This window comes from Cydia strobilella, chromosome 1 (assembly GCF_947568885.1).
Source record: "Cydia strobilella chromosome 1, ilCydStro3.1, whole genome shotgun sequence".
In the NCBI taxonomy this organism is placed as follows: domain Eukaryota; kingdom Metazoa; phylum Arthropoda; class Insecta; order Lepidoptera; family Tortricidae; genus Cydia; species Cydia strobilella.
The window spans coordinates 25,062,194-25,077,167 of record NC_086041.1 but is presented as its reverse complement, the minus strand read 5'-3'; the positions used below and the strand labels follow the sequence as shown (position 1 = coordinate 25,077,167).

General features: G+C 36.3%; 1 protein-coding gene across 2 annotated transcripts; it reads right to left on the bottom strand.

Annotated features, from left to right (window-relative positions):
• Positions 1 to 4,133: 4,133 nt before the first annotated feature.
• Positions 4,134 to 12,832, bottom strand: LOC134742806 (large ribosomal subunit protein mL46). Of its 2 annotated transcripts, none has more exons than XM_063676003.1 (6): positions 12,626 to 12,832; positions 12,297 to 12,465; positions 10,467 to 10,600; positions 6,729 to 6,868; positions 6,003 to 6,128; positions 4,134 to 4,330 (listed from the first exon to the last, which is right to left on the bottom strand). In XM_063676003.1, exons 1-6 carry the CDS (start codon positions 12,684 to 12,686, stop codon positions 4,184 to 4,186), a joined length of 777 nt encoding a protein of 258 aa, XP_063532073.1. In that variant the 5' UTR covers positions 12,687 to 12,832; the 3' UTR covers positions 4,134 to 4,183. The 2 variants fall into 2 exon arrangements, with proteins under 2 accessions (XP_063532073.1, XP_063532066.1); XM_063675996.1 differs by having other exon boundaries at positions 6,729 to 6,871; positions 12,626 to 12,830.
• Between the last annotated feature and the right edge of the window lie 2,142 nt (positions 12,833 to 14,974).

Sequence of the window (14,974 nt, the reverse complement as noted above, 5' to 3'; positions counted from 1 at the left end):
TGTCAGAATCCCGGCTCGTACAATGTGTTTGATATCAGGCAATATCGAAAGTGACCAACCCGCCGTATATCTCCTAAATACAGCTTTTCGTATTTTCAGTCACTAATAAACCTTACATTTTGGACTTTGGTCCAAGCAGCCGCTATGAATCTCAAAAATGGACACTTTTTAGGGTTCCGTAGCCAAATGGCAAAAAACGGAACCCTTATGGATTCGTCATGTCTGTCTGCTGTCTGTCTGTCTGTCGGTACGTATGTCACAGCCACTTTTTCCGAAACTATAAGAACTATACTGTTGAAACTTGGTAAGTAGTGTAGCATGACGCTACATCTGTCGTCATTCTTGGAAACTACTTGCTTGTCTGTCATGTCTAGTTTGCTTATTTGTTTAGTCGTGTCGTACAGTGTGAATTGATTCACGCAAGTACGGTTAGATGGAGCTTATATGGCGGTTGCCGAAGAAATTAGCCGTTTTGTGTTAAAGAGAGATGGCAGTTATAGATTTAAGAGAATGTTCGCGCTAATTTTGAATGAGAAATTTTGAGATGTTCGGGATTGTAAAAGACGTCAGATGGATCGGGGACTTAGAGAGAAAAGTCGGAACAGTGCAATTATCTTGTTCATTATTTTTGCTCCCTGGAATTGAGTGACTGAATCTGGGACTGCAGAGCGTTGTATTTTGTGCGCGCGCGATTTTTAAGTCGCGGAGTCAATATTTTTATTATATATTTTGATATCCAAAGTGATTACGAACGATTTTCATCTGCAAAAACATATGTGCTCATAGACCAGTTAGTTGCTGGAAAAGGTTTTGTGAAGCGTATCTGACGGAGTGCGTTTGAGCCTTCCGTTGGGAGGGCTCCGGTCTCCGGGAGGCGGTGCTAAGGAGAGCGTTTTAAGCCTTCCGTTGGGAGAGCCCCGGAGGGCGCTCGTGAGTGCCGATCTTGAGGGACGATCGGCAACCGTCATCAAAGGATTCGAGCCCGTGGTCCGCGCGGTTCGGTCAGGTAGAACTGAGGGTCTGGCGAGCTGCGGCTTGACGTGCTCTTATCGAACCCAAGTTTTTCAAGCTTCAAGATATTTTTTTTTATTTTAGTTTATTTTAATGTTATAAATCCGATACCTTTTTTTGTAACCAGTTAATTATTTTCCATAGTAATTTTCTTCTAGTTTTGCCAACCTTTGTCAATTAGAATTATAAAAAAAAAAACAATAAATTTTGGGGGTCCAATAAATGCTGACTGTACAATAAATCTTAGGACTGAATTTTTTTTATCAAACCCATACGTGTGGGCATAGAGTAACTTATACTAGAGCGGTACTATCATAGTAAATTTTGTAACCCCAGTAAATTCACTGCCATCTGTCGACACACTTTAAAACTAAAAATGAAGATTTATAAAAATACGATAGAATGTATTTAAATATAGATAAATGTTTTTTTTTATTTGCATTAATTATTTTTATGATTTTGACCCATGTTCTTTCACTGATATGCGTTAAAATTGTTAAATAACAAACGAAACCGTCAACGCCATCTATACGACTGTAGGCCAAAACTAGTAGCGCCCTCTGAACGAGAATCAAATTTTCTTGATTTTCGAGGCACGTTTTGTCCTTAGACTGTATCCATCTATTACGGAGTTATATCTATCTTTGGTGTGGGGTATAGTCTTAAAAAATGATATTGAGGTTTCTAATATCATTTTCAAGAGACACTTCCAAAGTGGTAAAATGTGTGTGTCCCCTGTAACTTCTAAAATAAGAGGGTGATAAAACAATGTACATTACAATGCAAACTTCCACCGAAAATTGGTTTGAACGAGGAGGTTTTTTATTTATTTGTAGTCCTCTATCGCACTCGTGAAATGTTCATGTGATATCTTCCCTTTTGCACCCTTTAATCAAAGATGTATGAAGTGTATAAGATAAATAAAGTCTAAGAAAAAAACGTAGGTACAGTCAAGGACATAAATATTTATATATACATTCCTAAAGTTTCAAAAATATGTGTACGCTCTTACACCTTAGACAATAAATAAATAAATAAAAATTTTAAAAAATTATACATGCTATTCATTATTTATTTATGCATCTATATTACATTTAACTAAAGTCGTGTTCACATATTTTTGAGCCATTTGTCTAGATCGATATTTCTGCCTTCAACTGTACCTCAGAAAATCTTAACTTCACAACTTAACTAGACTAGGCGGTTTGCCCTTCGGGCATCTGAAGCTACCTAACAAACCTAACCTGCCTATTAGTTTAGTGTGACGTCCGTGAAAACATTACACTTTGGGGAAAAAAGCGTACCGTAGAAAGTTACAACTTTGCCTTTTCAACATAGCTTTGCCCACCGCATCACATTTCAGTAGAAGCGAAATATCATAAAACTAGTAACAGATACACCTCCCTTTCAATCTGTGGTTTATAGCTAATTATATTGCTGGCAACACTGGCCTGTTAGTTGACGTGTGCCTAACTTCAGTCACGCGTGAGCCGGCTTCAAGTGTTTTTTAGCGGGCAAAAAAAAGTTAAAAAAACTTCGGTGAGATATCGATCCAGGAGAGTCCTACAGGGATGTAGTTTTAACTGTAAATAATATGCAGCTTAGAAACGATATAGACGAAGTTTCAACACGTTATATGCATTACTTTTGTAATTATGATCGTGGGCAATCTCATGATCGTATTTACGTATCACTTTTCACAACATTGCCCAGCACATTTTTACCGTTAGGGTTGTCACTAGTAGGTATGTTATTATTGACTTGCGAGGAGGCATTTACCATGCAACGTTGTTTAAAGTTTTTTTGCTAATTTTAAGAGGAAATATAAGCAACAACCGCTTTATTTATATTACTTTATACTTCCTTTGCAGTTTAAAAAAGTTTCTTGTTATGTTATCTGTAGTTACTTTTAATGCTTAGTAAAAATGGCAGTGCTTTTGAATAATTAATATTTTTGTTAATTTTTATATTATTGTATACTTCCTTTGCAGTTAAAAAAAATGTTGAATTTTGATTGTTTCTTTATAATTTGGGTAAAAATGAAAATTGACAACCCTAGCATATTTAGGATTTTGTATGAAGAATCGCAATTTTTTTTTATGACTGCCCACATAAGTTTGGAGGTGAATTACTGAACTTAGTGACTTAATACCTATACGACAAAACTATGCCATGTTTATTCTGGATTATAGGCTTTGAGTCATAACCATAAAGTTGATAATCGTGGAGTTAAGAGACTGTAAGTAAAAGTGGGCAATCTTGAATTTTTTTTATTTTTTTGGCCCGCGTGTTTAAGACCCATTTTCTACAGTACAGAAACTTATTTCGACTATGGTTAGCTCACTAACACAAAGAAGAGTATGTCAATATGTTATTGCCATAGATAAGTAATGCAATATGGACCAACCAACTTGAAAAAAAAAAGTAAAATACTGCAAAAAGCGGGCAAAGTGACGTCAACGACGTACAAGTGACGTCATTTATACGTCATAATGACGTAGCGGACGTCATAATGACGTATAAATGCTACCTGGGTGAGTAGGTTAGATGTTTCACGGACGTCACACTAAATCAATAGGTAGGTAGGTTCGTTAGGTAGCTTCAAATAAGCCCGAGGGGCAATCCGCCCGATTTGATGGACACCCCGTTTTAATAGCGCCACGAATGGTAAATTAAATTAAAGAACTAATTCGACCCAAAATGCCGCGGCAAAATGCAAACGGCGCCGTTAATGCCATAAGGTATTTTACATTATGCCGACGCTTCGCGTTTATAGTATGACGGCGCCGTTTGTAAGCGGCGGATTCTTACAAAATGCCTGCGACATATGTATATATATTTTAAGCATAAGCGTCATTCTAGATCTGTGCACAAAACATGGCGCCGAACAGCGCCATCTTTATCAACTGTCAAACCCGGGGGCACGATTTTTTTCTCAAACTTTAAACATTTTATACAATCAATTAATCTCTGGTGTAGGTATAAAATATATGTACACGAAATATCGAACAGGAATAGTAAATTGAATTAAATCCCATCAAACCCAACTCGGCCATTCGATTTCAACTGAAACTAAAAACCGTACTTAAATTAATCGAAACGATCAAAGAAACAACAGGCGAGTGATCAACTAACTTTATTACCTATAGAATTAATTACACTATTATGCACATTAAAACCTCTCTTCAATCAGGAATTCCTGGAGCGAGCTGTTGTAGCGCGGGGGGAGGGCCTGCCGCAGCTCGGCTCTTGTCAGCCAATTAGCTTTGGCTTTGCTGGGCGCCGTGCCGCTTTTGTAATTGGAGTAATAGAAGAACACCTGCAATTCGTTAAGTTTGGATAAATTATACCTACATAATGAAGAAGCTACATTTATTAAGAGAATAACGGAAAATACTTGTGGCACAGGATAATAGTACTACCATACAGAAAGGAAACTTCCTACAAATCCGAAGTTTGACAGCGGTTCAGGGTCGAATCATGCTGTCCCTTTCTAATATATGGCACTATCCCTTTCGACTATTTAGGGTTATCAAAATTCAAGTCATTAAAGTCATTATCTTATCTGTGGTCGTGTACGCAAAGGGACGTCAAATTGTGCCAACCCTAATAATTGCTCGGAGCAATCCTGAGCCGAACGGAGCCGAGTTTGCCCGAAGCGAGGAGTTTCGCACCCCTGCTTGTAGGTCTACTTACATTACCTTTAGTTAGTTAGGTATGTTGAAAAGAGTAAACATAGGTACTTATTTCAAAAAATGTTAGCTTTTGAACATGTGAGCCAGGAATGAAAGATATGGTCAAGAAAGTTGGGCTCGCGTAATAAAATAACACTATAAAGGAGTGTTGTGTTCCTGCCGGTGAGTAAGGTTGCCAGAGCTCAACGAGGGAGAGGAGTGTTAGGGTCGGCAACGCGCATGTAACTCCTCTGGAGTTGCAGGCGTACATAGGCTACGGAGACTGCTTAACATCAGGCGGGCCGTATGCTTGTTTGCCACCGACGTAGTATAAAAAAAAAAAAAGGTACGTTCGTTCGGAATAAATAAAGAATTAACAAGGAGAAAATTATTTCCATTTTTCCAATGCGTACCAGACCTACAGGAGAATTCATACCTACTATCTTTTAGCTAGTTAATTGTTTTTTTTATAGATTATTCCCTTCCATTCATATTCCAAATTAAAATGATTAAAAAAGAAGAAAATAAGGACTTACTACTTAGGGACATGCACAAAATAATCCTTTATCATCAGAGGCTCATGACAAAGCCTCATAAAAAACCCAAACAAAGGAATAAACTACATACACACTTCCAAACTTTAGTTTTTTAGGGTTCCGTACCCAAAGGGTAAAAACGGGACCCTATTACTAAGACTCCGCTGTCCGTCTGTCTGTCACCAGGCTGTATCTCATGAACCATGATAGCTAGACAATTGAAATTTTCACAGATGATGTATTTCTGTTGCCGCTATAACAACAAATACTAAAAACAGAATAATATAAATATTTAAATGGGGCTCCCATACAACAAACGTGATTTTTTTACTGTTTTTTTCCGTAATAGTACGGAACCCTTCGTGCGCGAGTCCGACTCGCACTTGGCCGGTTTTTTATAAGTCTTATCTTTATTTATATTTTGTTAATTTCAGTATACACATATTATTACAAATTATTTATTATTGATAATTAATTTGTAATAAATTATTTATAAAAAAATCTTTGTAGGTACCTTTGTGATATATTGATAATGAGAATATGATCTTAGCCTCAATTCTTTTTTTATTGCCACATAATAAATATTTGATTCGTTTTAGTGCAAATAATTGATTTTCTAAGTAGGTAGTATTAGCCATCATTACCGAGAATCGGAAAATACAATAATATTAAGACTACAATGGCGTCAATGCAGATTTTTTACTTAATAATACTATAAAGTTAAATTCATTTTACAGCTTGCTAAAATTGTGCCAGGGTAATTATAAATTCATAAACTTACCTTGGCGCCTACTTTCCCGTTGATTTCTGTGGGATATTTGTACTTGTAGAACCCACACGGTGCATTGGAAAGAAACTGTACTTTGAAGTCTGGCCCGCAGTGCTCGGCAATTATTCTTTCAGCAGTCTGAAATATTAAACAGTATAATTCTATTTACTGTTTTGTATCAGACAGTGCAAGTTGGTGTATTAAGTATACGCTCTTCATATAACTATTATATAATCTGTAGTCTTGTCGTTTAAAGTAAGCGTATTAGCGTATTTAGTTATAATAACAGAAAACACGAATAAACTTTATAACTCATAGTTGGAATCTGATGACAACTAGAGCTTAAAAAATATTATTGGCACAGAAAAAGGCAAATACAAAAAAAAACGGAAAAGTGGAAGAGGATTGACCAGATTCTACATATTGTCTTATTTATTCTAGATTCTAATCTTGTATTAAACCAACAAATAAGATCAAGTATAAGTTGTTCTAAAGAAACAAATTTAAACAAGTTGTGTGATTGTACAGAACTCTCAGAGCACATAAGTCTGACTCACACTTTGCTCATTTTATATATTTTCAACCCTGATACATAAAGAATTAAGTTGATATTTAAAGGATGCTGCTTGATATAATTATTCTTTTAATATACTTAAAATTAAACTGGCATACCAAACTTTCTCAAACCGTAGATTGTATATCTAATTGCCTAGTTACTATAATTCAACAAAGAATAACCTGTCTAAGAGTCTCTCCTTCTTTCCAAAGTCCTTGAGGTAGAATGTGTTTCTCATCTTTGCCTAATTTGTGATTAGTCACTAGAACCAAGTGCCTTTGAAGGCACCTGTCTAATGTAGTCTTGTCACCCTTATTGTCCGCTTCTAAAACAAATCAAATATAATTCATTTATTTGAAATTTTAAGAGGATGATGCGGCTCTTTGGACCTGCAATTATGACTCTTCAAGTTGCCCAAAAAATTAAAAGGTAGGGAAATTAGACCACTAAAATCACCTTTAGTACCTCTATGATACCTAAAACCGATGGTTTCTACTGTGGTTAGTTCTCTTATTCAAAAAGTTTACTAACCCCATGAGCATAATTTTAACTTTACTTCTTAAGGTGGTTCGATTTTCATACAAAATTCAATCTGCTTTAATTAAGGCACTACACACTATTACTACAGAAATATTTGCTCATTTATCTACTTTCGAATATTCGTTTGCGCTAAATTAATAGAAAAACTTTGTTTCATACAGAAATCATACATAAATCAACGTAATTTTTTCATCAATTTTACGTATGTGTGTGTCACAAATGTCGTGTACAAATACGTTGCGTGCGGCGTTGCCACTCTATGACGTTGGCGACGTTGCCTGGCCGACCTGGCAGGATTTGCAGTGCCGTCATGTTTAGTGCATTTTTATTTGACAGTGTTGACACTGACACATAGGGTCATGTGTATTGTGACATCAATTTGTTTATGAAATAAAACTATGAAAACGGATTATATCGCGTATATTGAATTTATAATACATCCCGACGTTTCGAACTCTTTACAGCGTTCGTGGTCAACGGGTGACTGAGGAAAAATTACAAAATGCAAAAATACCCACATACTAAAATAATGAACAATCATAGACTACAAACTTTAAGGCTGGTTGTACATGCGAAATCGGTTCATAAGGCTAGTTATACACTATAATTATTTTTCAAGTAAAGATATATATATATATACGCGATAAAAAACTATGCCGGCTCCAACCCTACACCACGGACCCGAGAAGATTTAATTCCCTCCTAAATTGTAGGAGGGTATCCCAATATGGGATATATCTTTACTTGAAAAATAATTATAGTGTATAACTAGCCTTATGAACCGATTTCGCATGTACAACCAGCCTTAAAGTTTGTAGTCTATGATTGTTCATTATTTTAGTATGTGGGTATTTTTGCATTTTGTAATTTTTCCTCAGTCACCCGTTGACCACGAACGCTGTAAAGAGTTCGAAACGTCGGGATGTATTATAAATTCAATATACGCGATATAATCCGTTTTCATAGTTTTATTTCATGAGTAACTATCGCGGTAACCGAAGACAATATTATCAATTTGTTTGTATAAATTGAAAATGATAGCAACGTCTAAATCAAGTTACAAAAATCATCGGTGTTCTGGTCCGCGAAAATCCAGAAAAATTCAGACTCAATTGAAGCGGAATTCATGATGGTAAAGTTTCGTAAGGTAGGTACAGTTTCATTCCTTCATTGTACATTGCAATTTTCTCGTGCCGATCTTTTTAGAAAATAATTCTCACTTCTTCCGTAATGGTAGATATAAGCAGTGAACAATACCTATATAATGTAATTATTACTGTTTTGGTTGCCGAATAGTCAATGTGTCACTAACTCTAGGTTTTTTTAAGGTATCGTGCAAAATGAAGAGGCATTCTTGGAAATAAAATGTTTTCCTTCATTAGCCAGAAAAAATCAGGACATCCTCACTGCAATAAAGTAAAATAAAACATTTCCTGGGGATGAAAATTATGGAATTTTGTCTATGAATGAAAAACACAATTATTACTAGGTAAGTAAATTATAACTTTATTAGAATCCATATTGTTGCATCATCTTTCTTCCTATAACATTAGAGATTTTGTGCTATCATGATATTATTTTTCTTTCAGGTACAGGGACAACTACGGATAACAAATATGAAAAAATGTTATTTCATTTGTTGTGTGAATCCATCTACACCAACAAGACATCCACTGCTGGACATAGGCCTCCCCAGGGATCTCCACAACGACTGGTCTTGCAAGACCGGCCAAAATATCGAGAAATAAATAATATAAATAAACATGATAAATATCCCGTTTACTATAATAGTTATAATTAGAAGGCCATGCAATGTTGTTACTCACTGTACCTACTTGAATCCAAAAAAAATATATATTTTTTTTTTGTTTATTTCACAATTACTACTTTATTATTAGTACATTACGATACAAGTTCGAAAAGTAGGAAATTGGCAACGAGTGGCGATAAATTGAAACACGACCGAAGGAAGTGTTTTAATCGACACGAGTTGCGAATTACCTTTTCGCACGTGTATTGTACAACGTTTTACATTACATAATTATGGCCCTTTACATTTTCGACATATGCACGTATTGTACTAATTGTAACGTATATGTAGCACCATATGTACTAAAAAGTATTTTACAGTACATATGGTGCAACTTTCTCGCCCTAGTGCGTAAAGAGCACTTTTCATGCATATGTCGAAAGTTTAAAGGGCCATATGTACTGTAAAACGTTGTACGATACACGTGCGAATAGGTAATTCGCAACTCGTGTTGATTTGAAACACTCTCTGCGGTCGTGTTTTAATCTGTGGCCACTCGTTTCGAATTTTCTCTTTTCCGCACTTGTATCGTAAATAACTATTTCAAACTGCAACATGATAGATCTCAATTCAATATAATTTTGCAACATTTGGCATTATTAGGTTATAAATTGTATGGAGATGAAATCTATCATCGTACCCTTCCTTATAATATATGTGGCGTTTTCAACCAAACGGGTACCTACTTATTGTTGTCATATTTCCATAAAGCTTCAAAGTGAAATCTACCTAATCGACAACCGACAATGTGGTACCTTTTAGTTCAAAATGTCACATATTTTTATAAAACGTTATAAACTAATTTATTAATAATACTGAATATCTGGGAGAAAAAGAAAACATAAGTAAAAACTCAAAAATGCTCGTTTTCCCAGAGATAAGACCGCTAGGTCGAACCCCTTACAGCAAATTTCATCGAAATCGTTAGAGCCGTTTCCGATATCACTGAAATATATTTCGGTTATATCGGAATCGGACAAAAATTCGAAGAATAAAAGGTATAAGAAACATAAGATAACACAAAAAGGACAAAAAAAAGTACCCCTGACGTACCAGTCTCGAACCCGAATCCATTGCAGCATACTTACACTGCATGAAATTGTCTACTACAAGCATCACGGAAACACTGTTTGCATGTGTGAGTAATAGTAGGAAATAGCATGACAGAAACACTCTGTCGACTTTAAAAGTGTTTTTTGCACTAATGAAGTATTCAATGATTATTATAATAGTTCAATATTTATGTAAAGAGTGCGCTAAACATACTTTTAAGTATACAGATACCAACACTATTCCACAAAAAAATAAAACCTGAAAATTTGCGAAAGTGACGCCATCTAGCGGGGTTTAAGCTTTGGGTAACCTAGTCGAACCACCTTAATAAGAATCATTCAATCCTCTTAGTAAATTCAGCTACGTGATCTGTCAAAATTTAAGAAAAGAAAACCATATGTATAATTTTTAGGGTTTCATTTCAGTTTTCAAGAATTTACCAAATGTACGAGATATTAGAAGTGCAGTCAGTGACATTATGCTGTTTAACTTTTGAAATTTTACACAACATGTGTACCTGTAACAATGTCAGCAAATTTGAATTTGGCATATTCTTCATTAGATGCATCCTCAAAGTCTTGCGCAGTTATCTTGCTCACTGCATCGGGGTCCACATCTGCAGACTCATTCTTCAGGAGTTCTGCTTGGATTCTAAAATGTACAGTACAATTATTATTATTAATACTTTATTTCAAGCAACATGGCTCATAAAAGCAGTAAAACATTAAAATTGAAATAAAAAATTAAGAAGAAAATTAAAATTAATTAAAATTAAAATACAAATTCTATTGACCTATGGGAAACATGTCAGAAAATATAATATAATTATTTCAATTTAATTTAATGTCAGAAGTAAAATCATTAACATACAAAAAAAAAATACAAAAATATTTATTGCCAGAAAATACATATATCTATTTATTATAAATATATCTCTTATTTCGCCCAATTTTGAGACACTGGTGCATGCAATGACAACCAGTGTCTCACAAAAGGAGAGTCAAGTCGGTCCGCGACAACCGCTAGTAGGGCGCTGCCACTGGTGCGCACGCGGCAGGCAGCTGACCAAGCCCTCTTGCGCATGGTGGCGTAAAAACAATCCACGCGCGCCTCCGCGAACATACCTGAGGCGCTGCAAAACCGCGGCAGCCGCAGCAGCGCCCTGAAGGCATCATTGTATTGGACACGGAGAGTGTTGTATGCCTTTTGTGTATACTTAACCCACAGGCTGCATGTGTAGAAAGATGTGCAAAATGCACGGAACAGTGTGACCTTCACGTTATTGCGGGCAATCATATTGGCACGAACTGACAATGCTCTCCGTTCCCTTTCAATATCAGAGTCGTCAATCAAATCATCAGTCAGCACATGACCCAAGTATTTAAATTTGTGGACGCGCTTCAAAGGTGTTCCGTTGAGATACACAGGAGGAACGCTAGACGGACAATTGGACCCCGCTTTGAAAATCATAATCTCACTTTTTATTGCATTATATTTTAGGCCATGACTGTTGGCAAATTGCTCACAGAGAGTTATGAGTTCTCGAAGGCCCCCCACGGACGCACTCAGCAGCGCCATGTCGTCTGCATAGCTGATATTTTTAAAGCAGTGATATTGTTAAAACAATAATGAATTAGTATTTTAAATTAATTAAATTACATAGCAATCATTATTGATTGTTTTATTATGAAATAAATAAATCAAAATTGTGCATCATTAAGGCCAATAACTCTAAATTGACATCAATATGTATATGTTACATAGGAATAAATTTATTTATTACAATAATTTAGCTGTTTGTATATCTTAAATAATAAAAATAACAATTTGATTGGCCAATTTACTACCCAATCAGCCTGCTTTTGTACCAATTCTGTGATAAAATTATAGAGTTGTTGGTGTGGGGTCATTGAACTGTCATTTTAGCATTCAGGATAAAAAACAAGGTTTAGATTAAAAACAAAAAAAAACAGCCAAGTGCGAGTCGGACTCGTGCACCGAGCACAGAAATACATCATCTGTGAAAATTTCAACTGTCTAGCCATCACAGTTCATGAGATACAGCCTGGTGACAGACAGACAGACGGACAGCGGAGTCTTAGTATTAGGGTCCCGTTTTACCCTTTGGGTATGGAACACTAAAAAAGGCATTCCATACAATATATATTGAAATATGTATGTATTATTAAAATCAAGTTATTTTAAAACAAAATTAATTTTGCATTAAACAGAAATGTCTGCAAACAATACCACAATGCTTGAAAATAAAGGAATAGTGGCAAAATTCACTCAGTCTTCTGCTTGTACGGACAGAGTCTAGGAGGAAACAAATAAGAATGTAACTTACTTATCAGTTTCGTGTCTCAATTCATGGTCCGATTTAAGGCTCTTCTCTATTTCTATAGTGTTAAGCAAAGACTTGTACTTTTTCTGGATTTCGTTGAGAGGTGGCGTGACCACTGGCAGCTTTTCCACACATACACTCGTAACTATATCCCATGACGAGTTAGACAAGCCTGGCAAAAATAGTTACTTTGTAAATAGATGAGTGCTCATCATTTTTAAGTCTGACTAGTGGCTAATTTTCCCATATAACTTAGGCAAACATCAAAATTATATCAAAGCCTACTTATTACTTAATTTAATAAGTAATAAAAACTAAGATTTAAAACTAACCTCTACCAAACAATCTTTGGCAAACTTTTAAATCGGGATGTAACAATGTTCTCATAAACATCCTGTGCTTTTTAGTTACACAAAAGTGTAAAATAAAATCTTATAATGAAACGAAACTATTAATATAATGTATATTTAATCTATCGCAACCGCAAAACCAAATCACAAATATCACAATTTATGTCACACTCACATCTCGCATCACAGTGACGGCCTGACGGCAAAGAATGAGTGTTTTTTTTTTTTTTCATTTATTTGGAGCATTGGCAACACGGCCATCAGCTCAAACATCAATACATCAGTACAAACTACAAACACATCCTTAACTACTTAGAAAAGAAATACACAAACAACTTAAAAACTACTAAAACACAAAACAAAAGGACAAAAAAAAGTGTCACCTATAAGGGGCCGAAAGTATTTTTAGCGAAATCAAATATTACTTTATACAATTCAAAATGTCTTAATAGTTCCTGTACGGATGCTGGACATGTTTTGTCTTTCAATATATCACTACAAGTACAAATAAACAACAATCTCTGTAAATTAAAATAGGGGCAATTAAAAAATAAATGGTCTAGATTACAATCTTCAGCGGGACAGAACTTACAGTGATTGATAATAAACATATTTTTCTAATATTTAGATAAGTTTATTCTATAGTTCGCTTCAGACTACGCGGCGCGAAGCCGCGATGCGCGCACGAGTGTGGAGGGGCCTTATTATATAGTGGGTCAAAACAAATTGTCAGTAAATAAGAACAAAAAGAAACTAAACGCATCCTTTTCTTTTGCGTGCTAGTACTAGTGTAAGACAAAGATAGTACGATTCTCTCTATGTTTGAAATTAGACAGTCCTTTGACAAACTATAAATAAAAGCTTGTCCAGACGAGGACAATTCCTAACCAATCAGATTCAATTATCCGATCATATCAGGCCGTGCGGACTCAAACGCCAATTTGGCTCGCCGAATTCGACCACCGATGCCGATTGTGACCGATATTTCCGATAAAATGGGGTGCGGACGCAATAAATAGAATTCGCGTTTGGGGGCATTTTTTTTAATTTAGTGCGCTCAAATATCACCATACATTTAAAATTAGTGAAGGTGGCTAAATTGGCGTTTGTGGACACACACGGCCTGATTTGATCGGACAATTTAATCAGATTGGCGAATAATTGTCCTCGTCTGGACAAACCTTTAATTATTTTTTCCGACAAGTTGAAGTATTTTCATTATGGATGGTATAGAAAGGATCGCAATCTCTTATGGCAGAATTGTTGTAAAAGTGACCGCGTTAAGCTTTAAATAATAGTTCCTAATCTCTCCGGAGGCGCTAGTTAGGCTCTGGGACATGAGTATAACATGAACCATATAAGGCAACAAATAACCCGACCAAATTACGTAGGTTGTTTTTGATAGTATTTCGGTGTATGGTGGCGCCGCCTAATTACTGTTTTTTGATGGACACTTTTCATACATAGAGATTTGGCTCCTAAAGGAGTCAAATAAATACAGTCTCCATGATTTTCATGATTTTCACAGAAATCGCGAAGCGTCTGGTTGACGTAAGGGTATGCACGCACGAGCAACTTTTGTCGCCGCGACTATTTTGTCACTCACATCAAGTCAAGGGCCTGACACTCTTTGATAGAGAAAGATAGTCTTATTGCGATTCCTATAAGAGGAAAGAGAAAATAGTGCCACGCTTTGTCCTTATCATTGACCGGGTTTTTTTTCGTGGTCGGGTTATGGCAGCATAGGTAGGAGGCGATGGCGAAATACCGAAATTTATAAGAGTGAAAGAGAAAAAGGATTATGCTGCCATACATTAACCTGTCAATACATGAATATGTCTTTCTCTTACCCCTGGTCGCTCGGTTTCATGTCTATAACTACTATACTATGTCTATGCATCAAGTCTATAAGCTAGTATGGAAGTGCGCACACGTAGCGACGTGACAAGCCCGCGACGAAACTGTCTCCTTCCCTATTGGTTTCAATGCAAGTGCGCGCACGGGGGACAAATAAGTCGCCGCCGCCGGTCGGCCAGAGGGCCTACCGCGAAGCAAGTTCGACGTGTTGCCTCTCTGTCGCACTTGTAAATTCGTATGTAAGTGTGACAGGGAGGCATAAGAAAGTCTCCCGTTTGTCACGTCGCTACATGCGCGCACTTTCATACTTACCCATAAGCCCCCTCCACACTCGTGCGCGATACGCGGCGCGAAGCGCGGAGCAGGCTATAGGCTTGATGTGAGAGACAAAATAGTTGCGGACACAAAAGTCGCTCTCGTGCGCGCATCACAAGCAACTAAGTCGCCAGGCGATTTATTTGTCGTAAAGAGCAG

Excerpts from the sequence above, each read along its gene's own strand:
- LOC134742806 (XM_063675996.1), bottom strand. The coding sequence starts at position 12,686 with ATGTTTATGAGAACATTGTTACATCCCGATTTAAAAGTTTGCCAAAGA. Across the intron at positions 12,466-12,625 it reads CCAAAGATTGTTTGGTAGAG|GCTTGTCTAACTCGTCATGG; the intron begins GTTAGTTTTAAA and ends TATTTTTGCCAG. Across the intron at positions 6,872-10,466 it reads ATTTGCTGACATTGTTACAG|AAGCGGACAATAAGGGTGAC; the intron begins GTACACATGTTG and ends GATTTGTTTTAG.